Source organism: Myotis davidii, unplaced genomic scaffold, assembly GCF_000327345.1.
Source record: "Myotis davidii unplaced genomic scaffold, ASM32734v1 scaffold590, whole genome shotgun sequence".
Classification (NCBI taxonomy): domain Eukaryota; kingdom Metazoa; phylum Chordata; class Mammalia; order Chiroptera; family Vespertilionidae; genus Myotis; species Myotis davidii.
Window position 1 is genome coordinate 142,255 of NW_006282381.1, and position 20,794 is coordinate 163,048.

General features: G+C 51.6%; 1 protein-coding gene across 2 annotated transcripts; it reads left to right on the top strand.

The window, feature by feature from the left end:
• The first annotated feature begins 451 nt into the window (after window positions 1–451).
• HERPUD1 (homocysteine-inducible, endoplasmic reticulum stress-inducible, ubiquitin-like domain member 1) lies at window positions 452–8,189 on the top strand. 2 transcript variants are annotated; one of them, XM_015558895.1, is made up of 8 exons: window positions 452–487; window positions 1,708–1,785; window positions 1,874–1,948; window positions 2,885–3,015; window positions 4,946–5,068; window positions 5,623–5,973; window positions 6,304–6,409; window positions 7,441–8,189. In XM_015558895.1, the coding sequence occupies exons 1-8, from the start codon at window positions 467–469 to the stop codon at window positions 7,603–7,605; spliced, it is 1,050 nt and encodes a 349-aa protein (XP_015414381.1). In that variant the 5' UTR covers window positions 452–466; the 3' UTR covers window positions 7,606–8,189. The 2 variants fall into 2 exon arrangements, with proteins under 2 accessions (XP_015414381.1, XP_015414386.1); XM_015558900.1 differs by having other exon boundaries at window positions 1,877–1,948.
• The last annotated feature ends 12,605 nt before the right edge of the window (window positions 8,190–20,794 follow it).

Genomic DNA, 20,794 nt, shown 5'->3' on the forward strand with positions numbered 1-20,794 from the left:
TTTTGGTGGACACGTCTGTCAGTACCGCCCTGTCCCCTCCCTCCCTCGGCCCCGCCCTCCCACGTGACGGAGGCTGAGCGCTGGACAATATTGACTTTCCGCCCTGATGTTATGTAAGTGTCAGCGGCGTTCCTGGCTGCCCGCAAGTGTAGTCCCCGGTCGGGCGGGAGGAGACGGGAAATCGCTCCGTCCGACCCCAGGAGGGGCGGGGTGCGCGGCAGCTCAGGCTGGAGGCGGTGTCCCGTCCGGATTGGTTCCCTGTCTGATGAGGAAGTGAGCTGTCCTTTTGAAATGTGTCAGTGTGTGTGTGTGCCCTCACCCGGGGGCTCTGGGGTTTCACCCAGGGGCCGTGTTGCCGAGCGAAGGGCTGTTGGGGACACAGGTGGGTGAAGCAGGTGCAGTCTCCGGGGCGGAGTGTTGGAGGAGAGCTTTCCCAGGGCCTCCTGGGGTGAGGAGCGTCACTGCAATGAAGCCTCAGGACCCAGGAGTAAATGAAAGGCCTCCCAGATACTAAATGTGGGCTTAAAACTTACAGCTGGAGAGGACTGATTTGTTTTCTTACTTTATGATAGTTGTTGGCTTAACACGTTTAATTGTTTAATCAGCCTCCTCGGTAAAAAACACAGAGCGTCACATTAGGCCTTTAATCGGGGAAGTAATTTAAAGGGCAGGCAGCTGTGGATTGCAGAGCTTCTCCAGTGTGGGGCTTTTTTCATGTGTGGGACCCACCTCTTCGATAGCATTTTACAAAGTCATGTGCATCGCACTTGCTGATAAAGCCAACAGGCGAGAACACGGCGCCCAATATAGTAGTTTCTGTACTTGTTTTTGTCGCACAGTTTGTAAAAATCCGGATTGATGCGGTTATTGTTTTGTTTGTTTTAAACCACTTGTTTTATCATCTCAGGCTACTTGGCGGAAGTAGTAGCTTTATTCCAAGTGTTGCGTAATAGGTTTTTCTGGCCAGAGTAGGTTGACAGGTTGGCGATCTCCAGTGTACTGACTGGCGTTTGAGGCCATTATTTTTAAGTACAATTCTCAAAGGAATTAAAAACAGGCTTTAAAAGTGAGATTTGTAGAAAGTGTGTGGAGTCCCTGTGGTCCACTGGAATGTTGAGAGGGGATGGCATCCAGACTAGCAGGTAGTAACCGTGGACAAGCCAATTTCAGACTTTCCCCCTTAAAACAGGAGTGCTGATCTCACAGATTATTGTATAAATGTCACCCACACTCCGTCTCCTCTGTGACTGCATTTGTGTGTTGGGAAATGTCTCTTCCGGGGCTCGAGTGTAGAATTGCTGCTTGTTATTTTGGGACAGTGCGAGGTGGGTTTGGTGGGGCCCACTTTGGGAGCACTTTGAGTTTTCTCTGAAACGAAGCACAAGTGTTGAAGTCAGTTGCTGTAGGAGCCCCGAATCAAATGTGTGTTTCTAGTGGCAGAAAGCAGTTTCCCTGAGTTAGTAGGTTGCTGTAGGTTTTGTGGACGAGATCATTTGCCAAACTAAATTTATTTATATGTGTTATGCCAGCGTAAACTTAAAGCACTTTCTTAAATAAAAGGTTGATCTATGGGGCCTTTGAAGAAATGTTTTCCTGTGATGTGCTGGGAAGAAACACGTATTTAAATTACGTGTACGAAGCAGTGTCTTCTGCGGTTGGGAACTTGTGGGTTAAACGCTGACTGTTGCTCTTTCTTTCCATGATAAGCGCCCAGAGGACCAGAGGTTAATTTATTCGGGGAAGCTGCTGTTGGATAACCAGTATCTCAGGGACTTGCTTCCAAAGGTACATCGTTTATATATTAACTTCCGAACGTTTTGATGTTCTTGCCAGGTTGAGTTCAGGTGCTAAAGTGCCTCCATCTCTCTTTTAGCAGGAAACCCGGCATGTTCTCCACTTGGTGTGCAATGTGAAAAGTCCGTCCAAAATGCCAGAAACCAGCGCAAAGGTAGGTCTGAGTGGACACCCTGCGTCCTTCAGCCTCCCTCGGGGGGAAGAAAGGACATTGGATAAAACGCTTCAGAGAGATTTTATGGTCTTTTTATTGTCATATTTTGTTTCGTCCCCGGTGAGCATTAGGAATTAGACGCTTACAATACAAGTGAGAGTTTACTGCAACAGTGGCAGGCAGGGCCATGTTGGAAAGAGGAGCTCCAGTCACTGTCTTCTGGGCTATGATGTGACCTGCAGAGGCTGCGTGCACATCCCTGACGCTAACAAGGCTCTCCACAGCGGGTTTTCATTGGCTGGGCACATAAGCTTCTTCCAAGGAACTTTTAATTTATAAAGAGTAAAAAAGCGAATATATTTTCTTTGGAAAATTTCATTGTCAAATTCTATCAAATGATCTTTAAAGACATATTTGACAGTCTATTTATGTTTCATTTCACAGTGTGCATTAATACAATTAGTGACACACTCTAAATTGGCATTATGTCGCTATTTCCTGAAACAGCTGAACATAGCATAGGGAATTCTCTCCTTTCGGTTGTTTGCTGGGCTGTATTTATAAACTGTGCTGGTCAGATTTAATTTCTTGGTTTAGTAAGTGTAGCCATAGAGATACAGGGCATTACCAGGAAGCATTCACACAAATGATAACTTCATTGGAAGATTTTAATGAAACTATAACACAGTTACTCTAGGAAAAAATATCAAATATATATATATATATATACACACACATATACACACACACAAAACACATCTATATTTTGAAATTGTGTTAAATTTCAGAATATTTTTTACATAACATTGTATGTATTTAATTTTATTACGTTCAGAGGTCGGGGTGGGGGACGTAGCCACTCCCAGTGAAATCATTCAGCTTGATTTCAGCCGGTTGCATCAGGCCTTTGTCTCATGATCACGTGCGCTCACCTAGGTTGCTGAATCCACAGAGCAGCCTGCTGGCCCCACTCAGGGACCGTATCCTGGGGCTTCCTCCAGCGATGGTGTGAGGCTGAGGGAGCCTCTTCGGAACCTTTCTCCCTCTGGCTGGGAGAACATCTCGAGGTGAGTGTTACAGTAAAGAACCAGGTTTATGCCCCATGAACAGGCCCGTTTGCATCCATTTAGGATGAGGTGTGTGTACACTGTCTGCTTACAGAACGTTAAAATGGACAGAGTGCTGCTTTATAAGGGTTTCCCTAGAAAGATCTTTTGTGAATTTAACCTTTCTCACTACACAGCCTTTTTGTCATTTAAACTCAGTTCTCGCTTATTTGTACTAAATCAACTCCATATGAAACGTGGAGAAATATGTATCGAAAGGCATCTCCCCTGCTGCACGGCTGTTTTGCATGTGCTGACCTCACGGTGGGAGGTCGGTGCTGCCTCAGAACAGCTGTTGGAAGCGCCGAGCAGCTGCTCTGCTGAGCCGCTCATGTGGCATGGGTGACAGAGGGGGAGAGACGGTTTTAAGAAATGTCCTGCCACGGACTGTTGACGGTGCCCGGAACAAGGGCCATTTTCTGTGGCTCCACGAGAGCCCTTTCCTTCAGAGCCAAAGCCAGAAGTGACTGTCGCTCTTTTATACGTGATGACTGATAGCGCCAGGTGTTTGAGGATGAGGAGTTGGTGGCGTTTCTTAATAAATGGTCATTTCAAGCACACACAGAGGTGGAGGGAACTGGATGATGAATCCCCACATAACCATCACCGGCCCAGTAACGACAAAGTGTCGCCATACTTCTTTCATCTAGTCCTCACTCCCTTTTTTTTTTCTTCCTGAAGAAGTAATTCCTGGACATGATATCATTTTACCCCTACGTACTCGGTACATAACTGTAAACACCCTTTAGTTTTCTTGCGCATCTGCAGTGCCATCATCGGAGCCAGTGAGCACCTCTACCCCCTAATTCTCATGCACTGCGATTGTTAAATGAGTCACACCGAGGCCTGCTTGTATTGGAATACTGCTTTAGAAACACTCTGGGTATGGGATTCAGTTAAAAGAGACTGTCAGCGTGTGAGTTGGATTCCTTTTTGGATAGAAGCACTTAAAACTGCTTCCCTCCTTTGGGCTGTGAAACCTGAGAACTGAGGCCCATACCTGACTGTGAATTTCACGGTAATAAAACTCGATGATTGCATTCAACTATTTACTGAGCAGCCAGTGCATAGAACTTTGTTTAAGAAATGAGTTCACCCAGTGGAGATGAGCATGTAACCAACTCCTGATCTCCCACAATTCCATTAGTTTCCATCTTGTGGAGTTCACTGTGTGCAGCTCACAAAGCCACTCGCGACCCCCATGCCCTGTCCTAGGCCGTGTCAGACTGTTGCATGATGGAAAAATGAGTGTGTTTGGTGTCAAACAACAGCTCTCAAATCCGGCCCTGCTATTAGCTCAGTGACCCTGTGCAAATAAACCTCGTCTTCCCTGAGCTGCACTCGGGGCTTCCTTGTGAAATGGGGAGAGCTGTCTCCCCACAAGGCTGTTGGGGATCCAGTCGGATAACTGCCCAGCAGCCTGTCCAGGGCTCAAGTGGCCAGTGAGCAAGCATGGGCGATGCCACATGCATGCATCGCTGGCCCCGCATAGATCCCGACCTAGAGGAGGGAGAGGCGGGTATTGGGAGAAGAGAAGTGTCCTTCAGGGAAGGCTTTGGGAGGAATGTGGTTTCTTAGAGCTGCTTTCTAAAGGAGAACAGTGGGGTGAGACCTGCAGTGAGACTCGGCAAGTCCTAAACGGGAGGGGGAGCCACAGCCTCGGACGGTACAGCTGTGCGCGTGTCAGTGATGGCACAATGAGACCCAGCGCTGGGAGGCTGGGCCCTGGCGGGAGCGCGTCCTCAGTACTTTCTGTGCTTTCGTTCCAGTCACCAGCATACGCCCATTCTTCAGTCTCTGTGATTTGAATTCCTGATTGTCGTTTAAACTCAGTTTTTACTTATTTGTACTAAACCAACTCACAATGTGCATTTAAAACCATCTTTCCTAGGCCGGAAGCTGCCCAGCAGGCGTTCCAAGGCCTGGGGACTGGCTTCTCGGGCTACACGACCTATGGGTGGCTGCAGCTGTCCTGGTTCCAGCAGATCTACGCGCGGCAGTACTACATGCAATAGTGAGTCCTTCCCTGATGCGCGGGGGCCGGGCCGGGCGGAGGGAAATTCCATCTTGTTACCTGGCCAGCCAGGGAAGGTCACCCGTGTCTGCAGAGCCCTGTGGTTCTGTGGGTGGAGTACAGTGTGAGTGATAACTGCTAGCCAGTTTGTTATCGATGCCCCATGTAGGGGCGCTGGTGACTGATACATGCTTTCCCGCCTTCACGTATGTTCCTTCCTTTTCAATCTGTATCTTTAAAGCTTTGTGAAAATTTTAATTTGTTACTGCACCACACTCTTGAAGTGGCCTGGATATTTCATTACAGACAGAATATCTTGTTGCTGCTCCTAGGAGTAGAAAAGGCATGTATAGGTAGGATTGTTGATAAAGACGTTCTTCACTGCCCAGGCAGTGTGGCTCAGTGGTTGAGAAATTCTTCATTATGTTAAAGAAAAAATTAAGTTTGTATGTACCTATTTAGAGTTCTTCACAGTAAAGTCCCCTGTGTGAGTACAGTGACGACCACGGTCTCACGGAGCTTTGCTCTCAACAGCATCTGCGTTTCCATTTCAGTTTAGCGGCCACAGCTGCATCGGGGACTTTTGTTCCGTCACCAAGTGCCCAAGAGATACCTGTGGTCTCCACACCTGCTCCAGCCCCTATTCACAACCAGTTTCCAGCCGAAAACCAGCCAGCCAATCAGAATGCTGCTCCTCAAGTGGTGGTTAATCCTGGGGCCAATCAAAACCTACGGATGAATGCGCAGGGTGGCCCTCTCGTGGAGGAAGATGACGAGATAAATCGCGATTGGTTGGACTGGACCTACTCAGCAGCAACGTTTTCCGTTTTTCTCAGCATCCTCTACTTCTACTCCTCCCTGAGCAGATTCCTCATGGTCATGGGGGCCACCGTGGTCATGTACCTGTAAGCAGACGATCGCTTCCTTTCCCCCTCAGTACAAATCGAACTTTACGGCCAGACCAGCACTTCCTGAGCATGTACTGTGTGCCAGGTGCTGTGTATGTTGTGAGTGTGAATGGGTGACTAAACATGCCGCCCCTTTAAGAGCCTGGGAGGTGGTGGGATAGAATGAGGTGGAGGGATAGACGGTCTTTGCAGGGGGCCTGGCCGTGAGCGTCCAGCTGGGAGGGGAGGGGCGGGAAGGGGACCTTCCCTGCTGAGGAGACTCTTCTGTTGTTGAGTAGACTCACTGTGCTCTTGACTAAGATGGGCTTTTATGTGCTTCCTTTGCAGGCATCACGTTGGGTGGTTTCCGTTTAGACAAAGGCCGGTGCAGAACTTCCCGAATGACGGTCCTCGTCCGGAGGCTGCAAACCAGGACCCCAACAATAACTTGCAGGTATGGAGCTGCCGTGAGCCGGGAGCGTGGTGTGAGGTGCAGCCGCTCAAACCTCAGCCTTTACAATCCAGTGTCCTGGTTTACCACTTTATTAGGCTCCATAGCTCAAGATTTCTTCCTGTTTCTTCTCCTTTTTAAAATATATTTTTATTGATTTCAGAAAGAGGAAAGGAGGGGGAGAGAGAGAGATAGAAACATCAACGATGAGAGAGAATCATGGATCAGCTGCCTCCTGCACGCCCCACACTGGGAGTCGAGCCTGCAACCTGGGCATGTGCCCTTGACCGGAATCGAACCATGACTTCCTGGTTCATAGGTTGATGCTCAACCACTGAGCCACGCTGGCCGGGCTCCTATTTATTCTTGATGGTAGCTATTTTGAAAACATTAACATGTCACAGCATCTATCAGGTATTTTTGTCACATGGCAATTTGCATTTTGGCATATTTAAATAATTTTTTTAAGTTCACTATTTTGAGTGTTCAGTGGTCTGCAACCATATGTTATGTCATGGAAACAGCTAATGGATATTAATTAAAGATTAAGAGCATAAGCATCTCACAGAATGAATTTCCTGAAAAATAACACCCAGAAATAGAATTTTTATAAGGCAGGTTAATGCATACTCCTAAAGGATATTTTTAAGTTATATAAATTGGCACCTGCTCTCTGTTTTTAGAACCCTGGGTTTCCATGTCAATTCTTTTAACTCACAACATGGCCAACACTGGACTATCCATATTTAATGAGGGGTAACTTAATTACTTGGTTAGTCGTGGTTGAAGATCTAGTTGCTACACCTGCTTTGATACTTGCTGCTGGGAATATTTGAAACGAGAATGTCACCAGCGCGGCTGTGCCATGGGGACCGGAGAACACGCCACCAGGACCCAGGGCGTCGTTCCCGGGGCCCTGCCCGCCTGGCGCTTCCCATACGGCGCCAGGGGCCAGGGTTGCCTCTGCCACTGCCCAGCAGGGTCTGGTGTGGATTCCGGTTCTAACTGCTTTCTCACTGTTTCATTACCAATAGGAAGGCCCCGAGGCTGAAATCGAAAACCCCAACCGCCTCCCTCCAGACAGGAACGTAGCGGATGGCGAGCAGACCAGCCCTTCATTCATGAGCACAGCGTGGCTCGTCTTCAAGACTTTCTTTGCCTCTCTCCTTCCCGAAGGCCCCCCCGCCATAGCAAACTGAGGCGGTTTGCCTTCTGGCTGCTGGTGGCCTGGGCAGGCGTGGACTGGACCATTGATCCAGCTAGACTTCCTCACCGGGACACGGCGATGGCACAGAATTGGTAAAGAACCAACAAGGAGGAGATGCTTTTGTGATCAAGCAAGAGCAGAAAGTAAGACGTGAAGCCATGATACAAACTGATGAACAAAAATGCCCAGGGCTCCTCATGTCTTTATTCTGAAGAGCTTTACTACCTATTGTATGTAGTTTATAGGCACTGTACATAGAAGGCGTGTGTCGCATGTTTATGCCTGAGGACCTTTCCCAGATACGTGTGTCTGCATGTGTGTTTGTACATAGATGTCATAGAGGCAGAAATGGTTCTGCTGGTGCGATTTGATTCCTGTTGGAATGTTTAAATTACACTAAGTGTACTTCTTTATATAATCAATGAATTGCTAGACATGTTTTAGCAGGACTTTTCTAGGAGAGACTTCTGTATATTGCTTTTTAAATGCATTGCTTTCCTTCAAACCACAGGCAACTGTGCAGAGGTGGAAACCTCTGCTGGGTTTTCTGTTCAATAAAGTTTTGCTATGACTGATCCTGGCAGAGTCTTAGCCGTTTACTCCGTGCCCGGGCCACTGCATGGTCAACAGTTGAGATTCTGATTTTTTAAGTAACCTGAGTGTTTTGCTGCTTTTTATAAAAGGACTGTTGGCACTGATGAAAAATGATAAAGTCAGGCCATGAAAGTCTTAATTTACTAAGAATATACTTGTATTTGCCCACATTCCTGGATTTAAACGGTACTGGCTTACATAGAAACCCATCCAAGTTTCGTTCCCCAAACCTCGCGTTGGTGGCATTAGGTATCTTCCTCTCGGCAGTTGTACACACTCTCCTCTCGCCCACTCAGCATGACGAGGACAGAGTTCCTCCCTTCCCTTAGCAACAGCACAGCCCCAGGCCTCGTGCCACGCCAAGCCCCCTTTTAAGTCTTGGATAGAAAAGCAATTCATTTCAAAGGAGGGGCATCACCGTTTGTGAGGGGCCTGGAACCCAAGACCATGGTGCTAAAGGGGTGGGGCCTCTCTCCCTGTGGTGTCAGGTTGTGAGGATTAAACTCCAGATTCCATGGGCCCAAAATAGTCCCAGGAAGGTGCTTCTGGGAACAGCTGACAAGTGTTCAGATTGGCCCAAGCCCCACTAGGACGGGGGGAAACATTCAGACCAAAATTAAGGCTTAAGACAGCTGACAGGTGGGGAACGTGGCAGAAATGTCAATCTTCCTCAACAGTCACTAAATGTCGTCTAATAAGGCACTACGTCCTATTAATACTTAGAAAATGATTGGTTTTGATCTTCCTTATTTTTCATAGGTAAAGCTACTTTAAAATAATATATTTTTTACGGATTGAGGAAGAGAGAGAGAGAGAGAGAAACATTGACGGTTGCCTGTATACCCTGACCAGGGCTCAAACCCACAACCTGAGTGTGTGCCCTGACCAGGAGTTGAACCGGCAACCTTCCAGAGCTCTAGCCAACTGAGCCACTCAACTCAGGGCTGGATCTTCATTATTAAGTAGCAATTAAATAGCTAGGAATAAACCCAAAACTTCCAAATTTCAGCTCAGGCCAACGTAGCAGCTGATTAAGTTTGCAGCTTCCAAGATGTTTGTTGGTTTTAATCTTAGTTCTACAGAAGAAACACTCCCCAAAATGAGCTCATGGTCATTTTGGGAACCTCAGGTTCAGCCAAGTTCACAGGCTTCTTCCCTGTGTCTTCGGGTCTTTAATACACGTGATGGGCCTGAAGGGGGTGTGCCCGGGTCCGCAGCCTCCTTCCTGTGAAGGGCCCCAGGAAAATGCAGTCAGTTACTAGCAGTGCCTCAGTTGGCATTCTAAGTAACAAGCAGGTACTTGGTTAGAATGACATTTTACGTAATCACCATGGAGAGAAATATTCTGTCTGTAGCCAAAAGGGAGGCGAGAAGCCACACCTGTCTACAGCCTGACAAGGGAGAGCTTCTGGGAGTCTGTGTCCTACGAGCCAGCCTTGAGACCGGTTTCTAAGGAAGTTAATTGACCCTGTGTATGAAGAACTGTAACCGGCTCCCCCGGTACCTACCTCGACACTAATTCTTCTCAGGACCTACTCCCACCCCACGCCTTTGTTTCTCGTCCTATAACCTGACTGGAGTCCCAGCAGGCCTCAAAGGGTGAGGTGCGGGGAGTTGTACCACACAGGGACACCAGACGAACAACGTGGTTTTTCAAGGTCATCCAGACAAAAATCGGGGTGTGCGTGGGAATGGATAGGAGGGTGTGCGATGCCGGTGGAAGGAACAGAAAGCTGGATCAGGCTGAACGTGTTCGTACAGGCCCAGGGAGCAGAGGTTCTGGAGTGATGGACTAAGCATGAGGCGTTAGAAAGAACCGGAACACTGTGCTCGGTGGTTGGCTGAGACAGATGACAAGGCGGTGTTATCTGCCCGGCTGGCGTGGTTCAGTGGTTGAGCGTCGACCTATGAACCAGGAGGTCATGGTTCAATTCCTGGTCAGGGCACGTGCCCGGGTTGTGGGCTCGATCCAGTAGGGGGTGTGCAGGAGGCGGCCGATCAATGATTATTCTCTCTCATCATTGATGTTTCTATCTCACCCTCTCCCTTCCTCTCTGAAATCAATATATATATGTGTGTGTGTGTATATGTATTTTTAAATGGTGGTCTATCTACACTGAATGAAGGTGACGTGCAGGAACTGCCTTGGGACACCAGAGGAAGACATGTAAGGGCTTACTGGGGGAGACCGGAATGTTAGAATGGATTTATCATGTGAGATCTGCTCTCCCACCCTGCCAGGGTCCAGGAGACACAACTTTCATCATGATTGAGAAGTAAATTAGGGAGGGGGAGCCCCGCCTCACTGCAGAGTCTGGGTCACTCATCGCTATGGGTCAGAAATGACAGTGGGAAATAGTGCCACTTGACTGGTAAATACAGGGGGGGTAACAGTTCCAGAGTGGCAGGGACCAAATGGTGGCTCTTAACCATCAAAGACAAGCTGGCTGTGCTTAGGTCATGGGCAGCAGAGGCAACACAGAAGTCAGATGGTTTGACTTGCAGAGAGCTTTGGCTTTGGCTAGTTGGTCATGGTATTCCCTTGGGAAGAAGGAAGTGGATTTTCTACTCAATTCCTATTTGATCGGGATAAGCAGAAGAGTCCTGTGTCACAGGGGTCGCCTAAGATCATCGGAAAACACATCTATAATTACATATTGTTTTTGTGATTAATCACTATACTTTGATTATGTTCAATTTGTAACAATGAAATTGGGGGTCACCACAACATGAGGAACTGTATTAAAGGGTCGCAGCATTAGGAAGGTTGAGAACCACGGCTGTAATGTGTCTCCCAGCCTTCCCCCGGGGACTGCTCTGGGGAAAAGGAAATGACCAGGCTTTCAGGGATTACTTGACACTGGCTCTAAATTGACATTAAATCTAGGAGACCCACAGCATCCTGGTGGTCCCCCGGTCAGCATAGAAACCTGTGGCGGTCAGGTGATCAACGGCATTTTAGCTCAGCTCGATCTCACAGTGCGTCCAGTGGGTCCCTGAACACATCCTAGAGGTAGGTGTGTCCCCAGCAACTGGCAGACTCTCCACACTGGTTCCTTGACCTGTGGGGTGAGGGGTGTCAGGGTATAGAAGGCCACGTAAACGGTCAATCGAAAGCAAGCCATGTCCCTGGAGGGATTGCAGAGAGAGTGTCACCAACAAGAATTTGGAAGATGCAGGGGTGGTGATTCCCAGCCTCCCTTCAGCTCTCCTCTTTGGTCCGCACGGAAGACAGAGGGGTCTCAGAGAACGACTGGATGCCCACACACTTAGCTGCTGCTGCTGCCAGCAGTCCTGGGCCTGCCGTGGCTTGTACAGCATCACTGCAGTGCCTGCCCCACTTCACTGCCTCCTTCCCTGTGTCTTCATGTGGCCTTCTTATAAGACTCCAGTCATTTGATTTACATCCGCTAACATTTCATTTCCAAGCACGGTCACATTCCGAGGTTCTGGATGGACATGAGTTTTTGGAACAAATTCAACCCACAACAGGGAGAAACGATGTGACCGCGACACAACGATTCCAGTGAACTGGAAGCTCAGACTGTCACCTAGCCCAACCGGCGTGGCTCCGTGGTGTGTCAACCTATGAACCAGGTGGTCATGGTTCGATTCCCAGTCAGGGCAAATGCCTGTGTTATGGGCTCGATCCCCAGTGGGGGGTGTGCAGGAGGCAGCCCATCATCATTGATTCTCTCTCATCATTGATGTTTCTATCTACCTCTTTGTAGCGCTCCCTTCCTATCTGAATTCAATTAAAATATATATAAAGGGTGTCCCAAAATTCACGCAAGAAGTAGTTTTGATAGAAAACACAGGTTTATAATTAAAAATTGTACATTTTTTATTGATTCATAAAGTCTACAGTATAGGGTTGTGTATGGAATAGCACATCGGGTAAATGGCCTCCACGGCTTTGCTGGCACATACGCAAAGCCATGGTCTTCATTGTCCCTGCTCCTGGGCCATCATTGGTACTTGGTAATGCTTATCAAATTGAAGGGATTGAAATCAAAGGGCAACAGATATTAGAATCTGATTCAATAAACCAAGTAAGATTAGTCTTTTATTTTTGTTGTTATTGTTGTTGTTAATGCTCACGCAAAATTCAAATCTTGAGTGAATTTTGGGACACCCTTTATTTAAAGACTGCCATCTGGCTACTTTGAACTTCTCCACAGGCAAAGAGGAGCATTGCTCTATTGGCTGGGGTGATAATGAGGAATCCCATAGGATGTCACTTAGCACTACCATATCCTGTGATTAAAGTCAGTGGGAAACTACAAGAAGCCAATTAAGGCAGGGTGACTGGGCCCAGACTTCTCAGGAATGAAGGCTGGGGTCACCCCACCAGGTAGGGAACCAGGCATGACCCGCTGAGATGTTCGCTGAGGGCCTGGGCTGGGTAGTGGCAGATGACGGCTATAAAAACCCAACAACCATGTGACCGGTTGCAGAATTGAGGGCTGTAATTATCATGCATATTTCTTCCTTGTTGGTTATGCCCGCTTGCATAGTCATACACAAACATGCATGTTTATATACAAATATTGAAAGCAAATATTTTTACTTTCTTATCATTTAACCTAAGATGAATTAGTAATGGTTAACCGTGCATCACAGGATGGAAGTTACAGGAGCTCAAGGAGAAGAGTGACGGCCACCCAAGGACGGGGCCTCCTCTCCTGCGGAAAGGCCCCACGATGCCTGCCTTACTCCACTGGTTCTCCCCGCGTCCAGATCAGCCACCTGTCCATCGCCAGCCGCCAGTAGGAGTGGGTGGAAGACAAGTCCATGGAGATCTCCATGCAGAACACATCAGTGATCTCCAAGGAGGCCCTGGGGCGCCTGCTGGTAAGCGTCCCCACTCTGCTGACGGGCCTCTCCCTGGCCCGTCTCTGGGCCGAGGGCAGGACGAAGGTCCCGGGTCCTTGACTCTTTGCAGGTTTGGCGTTGATCATCAGTCTGTCGACTGTGTGGCCAACTCCTCCGTTGACCTTCAGATCAACACACAGATAAATATGTTTCCTGCTCCCTGTGGGCAAGCAGGGAGGCCAGACTCCCGGCATTGGTCTCAGCAGAGAGGGGAGGCCCTGCTGCAGACAGAGGGTTCTAAGGGCACCAAAGGAGGCTCAATCTGGCATGTTTGTTGGGGTGAGGGAGCCCAGAGCTGGCCAAGCTCCTGGCTGGCCCTGGGCCACACAGGTGGGCACTGCCTGGCGGCCAAGGCCGCCCTCTTGTGGTGGTGGGGGACTCTGCAGCCTGTGGCTCTGACAGCATGTAAACCTGCTCCCTATCCCCAAGGGGAGTGTGAGTAAGTACAGTCTCTGGGCCCCTTTGATGCCCCCCTGCAGGTGTGGGGCGGGCAGGCAGCCAGGGCAGGGAGGAAGCAGGGCACCAGATGTTCTGACTGATGTCTTCCCTGGGAGATAAGCCTGTGAGGGTTGGCACCATGTCTGTCTGGCTCACCCCACACGGTGGTTGGGAGACAGCAGGCACTCGGGAGATGCCTGTTGAATGAATGAAAGGCCAGCTGGGAGGGGCCTCTAGTCGTGAGTGCAGCTCTCCCTCCGCTTCCCCATCTGAACTTGGGGTTTCGGCTTCCGGAAGCTGGGCCACACGGGAAAGGGCAGGAGAGGGGTCCAGGCCGAACCCGGCCTTCTCCAGGGTCACCTCATCCACAAGACGTCCTCAGACGCCTTCCTCCCCACCCCGGGCCCCGCCTGCGGGCGCCTGCACGCTGGACTTCCGGTTCTCCACGCAAGTCCCCGCCTCTCAGGACGGCCACTTCACACTCGCCTGTGCTCATGCCAACCCTGTGCCAGGAGCACTGCTCTGCGCCTATTGACACACAGAAAGACGGTCAGTAAGTGGCAGTGCTGATGCCCCCACACTGTGCTCTGTGCTCCCCTGTGGTTCCTTCTAGGCTGTTCTCAGGGGGGCCTGCCCTCTTATTGGCTGTTTGTTGGATCTCTCCGTGGTGGATGGGTTCCTCGTGTGGTCTGTGAGGCTTGGTTACTCGGAAGCTCATCTCCAGTGGAATTTGGTTTCCTGCGGACAGACTCAGCCTCCTGTTCCCCCCACCTCTGCCTGGAGAGTGGTTTTGCTCTTATGCCAGGAGCCTCAGTGGTTGCATCAGGCACGGGTCTGGGTGTGTGTGTGTGGGGGGCTGTTAGGTTCATCTCTCGGCTCAGGACGACCTGTGCCAGTGGGCAGGACGGCGTAGATGTCAGAGCTGCTTGTGCACAGGCTGGGGTTTCCTTCCTGGGGCCCTGCCCCAACACAGCGCTCCTTGTGGCTTCTTTCAGTGGGTAAAGTGTGTCTCCTTTCAACGGAGGGGAGTTATTTCAACCCCAACGCCTCCTCTCACGTCTTTGCCTCGGAGGCTGTTGTAACCCCACATGCCAGTGTGGTCTGAACCCACATCCTGGCCTCGTCTCTCAGGATCGCTGTGCTCACAGCCTGGGCGCTCGGTGCCACCTTCCCCTCCAGGGGTGGTCCTTCCTTTGGTGTGAGCTCAGCTGTGCAATAGGTGAAGCCTCGTGTTGTAAAGCAGCCGTTGGTTTCATGGCAGGAGCCTGTCCCAACTGTCTGCAAACGGGAGGTTCTACTGAAGGGCCTAGGCCACCTCAGGTCACCCTGCCCGTCCCCTGCTGCCCGTCCACTTCCTGTACTGGCCACGCTCCCTCCGCAGGGCCTTTGCACATGCCCAGAATGTTTTCTCTCTCCCCCTCCCCCCATTTGGTTCCTCCTCGGGGCAAGCCTCCCTCCCCTCCGCCCAGTGAGGTCAGATCCCTTCTCCAGGCCTCTCAAACCACAGCCCGGTGCCCCTCTCTGTTCAGGTGCCCTCAGGTGTCAGTTCTGGGATTGCCTGGGAAGCACCCTAAGGTAGAGCCGTGCGGGTTTGATCTGGGCTGCACCCTGCCCTGGGCTCTGAGCTGCACCCTGCCCCTCGCCCAGGGCGGAAGCATCACTGCGGCATGAACATCCTCACATAGAAGCAGCAGCGCCGCCATGTGGAGGTCGGCCAGGCAGCAGGTCCTGATCTAAGCTTTGTCTTATTTCATCTTCACAGCCAGCTCCCAGGCAGGCACTGCTGTTGTCTCCATTGTGCGAATGAAGAAGTTGAGGCACCAAGAGCGCAGTGGGGGCACCCTCACCAGACCCTGAGAGGTGAGCAGGGCGAGGGATGGCTTCAGTCGCACAGCCGAGGGGGCAAGAGTCATGCCCAGGTCACAGGGCAAGGAGAGGCAGGGTGGGCCCAGGGCTCAAGCCTCAGAGCTGCCCCGGCTGCTTCCTCTTTCCCCCTCCAATCTCCCCGGGGGCAGTGGCCACCGTTCTGTTAGGTCCCTGTCCTGGCCATGGGTCGCCCCCATCCCATGTCCCCCACAGCTTTCCCATGACGTTCTCACCCACTGGACCCAGGTCCCCGTCCACAGCCTCCAGAGCCTCACATGTCCTGTCAGACCAGGCTGACCCCATCCGGTCTTCCCTGAGGATATCATTTCTCACCCCACGCCCAGCCAGGCAACTTTTTGTGGCTCACATTTAAAAAAATCGATAACAGTGGGCTGCTAGTTCTACTTCTTTCTTCCTTTTTCTTTTCTTTTTCTTTCTTTCTTCTTTATTTATTTATTTATTTATTTTTTTTGCTGGCTGCTTCTCATTTATTTTCCACTTGGCGCAAGGCACATGGGTGTGGGGTGTCAGGCAGGCTTGCGTGTGGCTTGGGTAGTAAAAAGTGGGGCTCTCTCAACTTCCTTTTTGGTGTGTTGCTGTTTTGATATAAAAGAACCCAGCTGCTTCTGCATGCTGCAGCCAGCCTAGTCTAGCGAGGTGGGGTGAGGAGAGGGAAGGGGATGGAAGAGGAGGGGAGGGGCTCAAGGAGCCCAGCGCTTCTGGAAGTCTGGTGGCTGGTGGTGGCCACTCAGGATGGGGGCCCAGCGTTGACTTTGCCAGGCTGGCCACCAGGCCGCTTCCTTGTGGCTTCCCGAGCCAGGTCGCAGGTGGTCATGGGGCTGGAGGCCTGGGGAAATTCCGAGTGCCCTGGGGACTCCAACACTGTGGCCATGAATGGAGAGCGGACTTCCCCCCAAAAAGAAGCTTGCCCACCAGTGACCCGGGTCGGCTTTGGGGAGACCCGGGTGGTGGGGGATGGCCACCCCAGGGTACTCGGCACTTCCACGGGAGCTGGTACTGGAAGTGGAGCCCAGGCGGCACCGGTAGTAGTCGTGGTGGCCACGCGTGAGCTGCTGGAGGGGGTGCTGCCACGCTCTCTCTGTGGGCTGGTGGGAACCTCGGCGGGGACCCCTCGCGGACCTTGGCGTGAGATCATGGTGGCGGAACGAGGCGGGTGGGGTGGGGGGAGCGCTGGGCCAGGGAGCCCATTTGCAGAGGAGACCGCGGGAGGCCACACCATGACCGAGACATGCGGACTCAATATTTCTTAATAGTGAAAACCAAAGACAAGCGTAATGCAAGGAGAATAGAGGAAAGTGTAAAGAAAAAACCCGCCGTCTCTCAGAACCACGGTTCACTTGTCATAACTAAGAGATTACACTCCTGCGCTGTTAACCAGACTCCAAACTTGATTTAAATTTCACCAGTTTCCCACTGACTTATTTTTTTTTTTAATTTTATTTTTTTTGGCCCCAGGATCCAGGATAGCACATTGCGTTTAGCCTTTTAAAATGCTCTGAAGTTTTTGGATTCTTTCATTGGCTTCCTTTTCGTTATCTAGGAATCCGAACAGTTCGGAGGACCTAAGAAACACCTGTGACCCCCTCCCATGTCCTGCATGGCCCCCCTCCCCTGGCTTCCAGAACCGCCTTGTTCCTGGCTTCTGAGGCCCTCCCTTCTTGCTTTGAGCCTGGCCGTGGACGTAAACACATTTAGGAGCCTGTTCGCCAAGACGGCTGTGTGTAGGACGCTGCCTGCAGGCAGTGGTACCTGGGCCTCCAGGGGCAGGAGAGCCGGGGAGGTGTCCTGGGCCAGGGAAGAACGCTTAGGAGCTGAGCAGCGGAACCCAGGGAGGCCGAGCAGACGGGCTGTTGGGGTGAAGTTGCTGCAGATCAGGCCAGGAGGTAGGTTGAAACTGTGTCAGAGACATTCAAAGGCCAGAAGGAGGCAGTAGCAGTTACAGAAGGCTCTGGGGTGGGGTGGGAGGAGATGCCATCGTTGGTGCTGGTGTGGGATGGCTGGATTGGGGGCGGGCATTAAATTGAGCCCCTACTGAAATGGCAGAGGGTGGGAGTGAACCTCAGGGGTCCGCTGGGCCCACCCCTTCACTGCAGAGAGGGAGCCCCAGAGGCTGCAAACCAGAAGGACACTTGGTCAAGGTCATGTGCCACATTTATAAGAGTCAATAGTTTCTACGCCTTCAGCACTTTAAAAAAAATTAATTTTAGAGAAGAAGGGAGAGAGAGAGAGATAGAAACATCAATGATGAGAGAGACACATCCATTGGTTGCCTCCTGCACATGCTCTGACCAGGGCCGGGGATCGAGCCTGTAGCCCAGGTACGTGCCCTTGACCACAATCGAACCCGGGACCCTTCAGTCTGCAGGCCGATGCTCTATCCACTGAGCCAAACCGGCCAGGGCTACACCTCCAGCACTTTATATATATATATATATATATTTCCCCACCGAAAAATATCTGCTGAGTTTTTACTCTGGGCCAGGACTCTCTGGTCCCTGACTTCATAAAGCTTAGCGTCTAATGGGCAGAGGTGGACAATCACTAGCCACACAAAGGACTACATAACCATGACCTTGACTGTGCCCGGAGCCAGGAAGAAAAATGGGTGGGGTGGTCAGGGAAGGAGCATCTACAACTCATAACTCAAAACCAGGAAGCGATTTGGACGTTACCTAGAGCTGGAGTCTCAAACCGGGGCATGCGTCAGAATCAGGCAGAGTGTCAGCAGATTCCTGGCCCAACCCTTCGAGGAGGGGCCGATGCTGCTGGTCGAGGGCCCACACTTGGGTAGCGCCGAGCTAGCGTGATGGGTCTCCCGGATGTCAAGATGCGGATAAACCCACCTGGCCCGGATGGCGGATGACGTCTGTGCTGGCTTGGCTTTGGAGGGGAGGAAGTGAGCAACTGGGAAAGTCCTGGTGGACACAGCTTTCAACCCACCAGGAGCAGGGTGTTGGGGATGTGGGTCAATAGAATCCAGAAGAGAAAGTGTCTCGTGACCCCACAGCCACAGGTGCTGGGGAACTTCCCAGGTTTCCAGAGGATCCATGTCTAGACCTGACCCCGGGGCCCCTTGGGACCATTGCTTCCCACTCACCATGAGAGGAGAGAAGAGGGTGGCTTTGTGCTTCGGGCAGCACCCAGGAAACCATCCTCACTACCGTCCCGGCCTCCTATTCCAAGGAGAGGCTCTGCCTGAGCCTCCGGGGTGCCGGGATGTGCCACAGAGACCGGAGCCGGTGGTTGGCTCAGCAGGTGGCTCCCTGGTCCCTCTGGTGTCGTGTCAGGCCCAGGCTTTGGCAGGGAAATGTGGCCCGTTCCCTCCAGGACTTAGGATCTGACTGCTGGGGACGCAAGACCCTACCTAGAGTCTTGATGAGGAGGGAGACACAGCAGGAAGGAGGGAGGGGGGGCATGGCGGGAGGAAGGGACTGCCGGAGCAGAGGCCTGGCCCCTGAATGGCTGGTCTCAAGGGAGTGCTGCGAGGGTTTCTCTCTTTCTTTCTTAAAAAAAATATTTTTAATGGATTTTAGAAAGTAGGAGGGAGAGGGATAGAGAAAGAGAAACATCAGTGATGAGAGAGAATTATTGATCGGCTGCCTCCTGCACGCCACCTACTGGGGTTGCGGGCCAAGTTCTTATCTCTCTTTTAAAATTTTATTTTTCATTTACAGTTGACATTCAATATTATTTTATACTAGAGGCCCGGTGCACACCATTCGTGTGTATGTCTTTTCAAGGCAATATCAGGATACACTGGCAGCTCTGAACAGCTCCTTCCCCAAACAGAAACCTTCACCATCACATCGTGCAGCCCGAGGGTGGACCCCAGCCCGGCCAGGACCCCAGCAGACCCCAGGTCTCCTTTCTACTCCAGGGGTGCAGAGCCTTAGCTTCTGCAAGGTCCCCAAGCAGCATAGCAGCCAGGTCGGCCTGGGAGGGCGCTTACACAGCCCTGCACCAGCAGAGGGCGCTGTGGAGTTCCAGCGCTGCCCGAACCTTCTCCTACCTCCTGCTTCCTCCATCCAAGCCCAGAAGCTCTGACCTGGGCCCACCTCAAAAGATGAGAAAATCCTCCCAGCCCGGATGGGGTCCAGGCCTCACGACCCAGGCCCTGGGGAAATCTGTTCCCCGGAGAGGCTGGGTGGGTCCGAGAAAGGAGGCAGCTTGTATCTCACGGTGAGGTGAGCCTTCCGGAACGGGACACAAATATAAGGTCAGCTCGCGGGCTTCCAGCACAGCTGCATCAGCCCCAGCTTGAGGTCATCAGACTCTCACCCCCTCTGCACAGATGGCCAAACTGAGGCTCCGGGAAATAAAGGCATTTGGCCAGTCCGTTGGCGAGCAGGACTGGGAGCCAGGGTGTCTGACGGCAACGGTTGTGCTCAGGATGCTGCCTCACCCCCACACCCCACACCCCCACACCCCCACACCCCTGGCCTGGGAGGCAGTGGTCTGGGCGTGGAAGCTGGAGGTGCATGGAAGACCTTCCCAGCAGGCAGGCTTGTCCGCAGATGGATCGGGCCTCTGCAGGAGGAGGGAGCTCCCCGTCCCAGCACAGATGCAAAAAGCCAGGGAGGTTGCAATAAAGTTTTGGAAGGGTAGTTGGGCTAGTGGCCCGTTCAGGATTGCCACTGACCCCCCTCCTGGGGGAGCCATCTCACCTTCTTTCCCTTCCAGTCCCCTTCGTTCCATCTCTCTTCCTCATCTCTGCCTGTATCCTGGTGTGACTCGGGCAAGCTCCTTCACCTTTCTCCTCTCTGAGCCTCAGTTTACACATCTGCAAAGTGGGGCAATGCTTGCCCCTGCATTTTCAGGGTTATTTTGAGGATTAGATGAGATGAATTCGTAGAGCGTGTTTAGCACCAGTTAGAGGGCCAGGAACTCCGTCACCACGACCGATCCTTGTCTCCCCTTTCTTTGTAGAGAGCACCCCAGGACAGGACAGGTTCTCAGTCCCCGCCTCCTGCACAGCCAGCATCTCCTCCCTCCCATCCTGTTCCACCCTCCAGAGTGGAACTCAGCCCAGGTCCGCCTGCAGCGACTGACCCCTCCCACATGCACACCCGGTGAGTCTGAAACCCAAAAACCAATCCATCCGGCCGCCTGTCACTACTCGAGACAATTAAGCAGAGACAAGATTGAATCTTAGATGAACGTTTATTCCGGCAGCATGGGAGGACCGCAGGTCATCCACAAAAACCTGCTCTTACCCAACCCCCACCCCCATAAGGCAGCTGCTTATACCGGCTAGAAGGACAAAGATTCCGTGGGAAAGTAGGAATTAAGGCACGGGTCACAGGTTACAGGCAATGCAGGCTCAGGGGTCATCAATAGCCGGCACCTCCGGGGTCAGACTGTGTCAGCAACAAGGTTGCAAATCTTTC

Bases quoted from the DNA above. Each gene is read 5' to 3' on its own strand.
- HERPUD1 (XM_015558895.1), top strand. From the start codon at position 467: ATGAAGCCTCAGGACCCAGGA. The intron at 3,016-4,945 runs GTGAGTGTTACA...CATCTTTCCTAG, and splicing joins GGCTGGGAGAACATCTCGAG to GCCGGAAGCTGCCCAGCAGG. The intron at 5,974-6,303 runs GTAAGCAGACGA...CTTCCTTTGCAG, and splicing joins GCCACCGTGGTCATGTACCT to GCATCACGTTGGGTGGTTTC.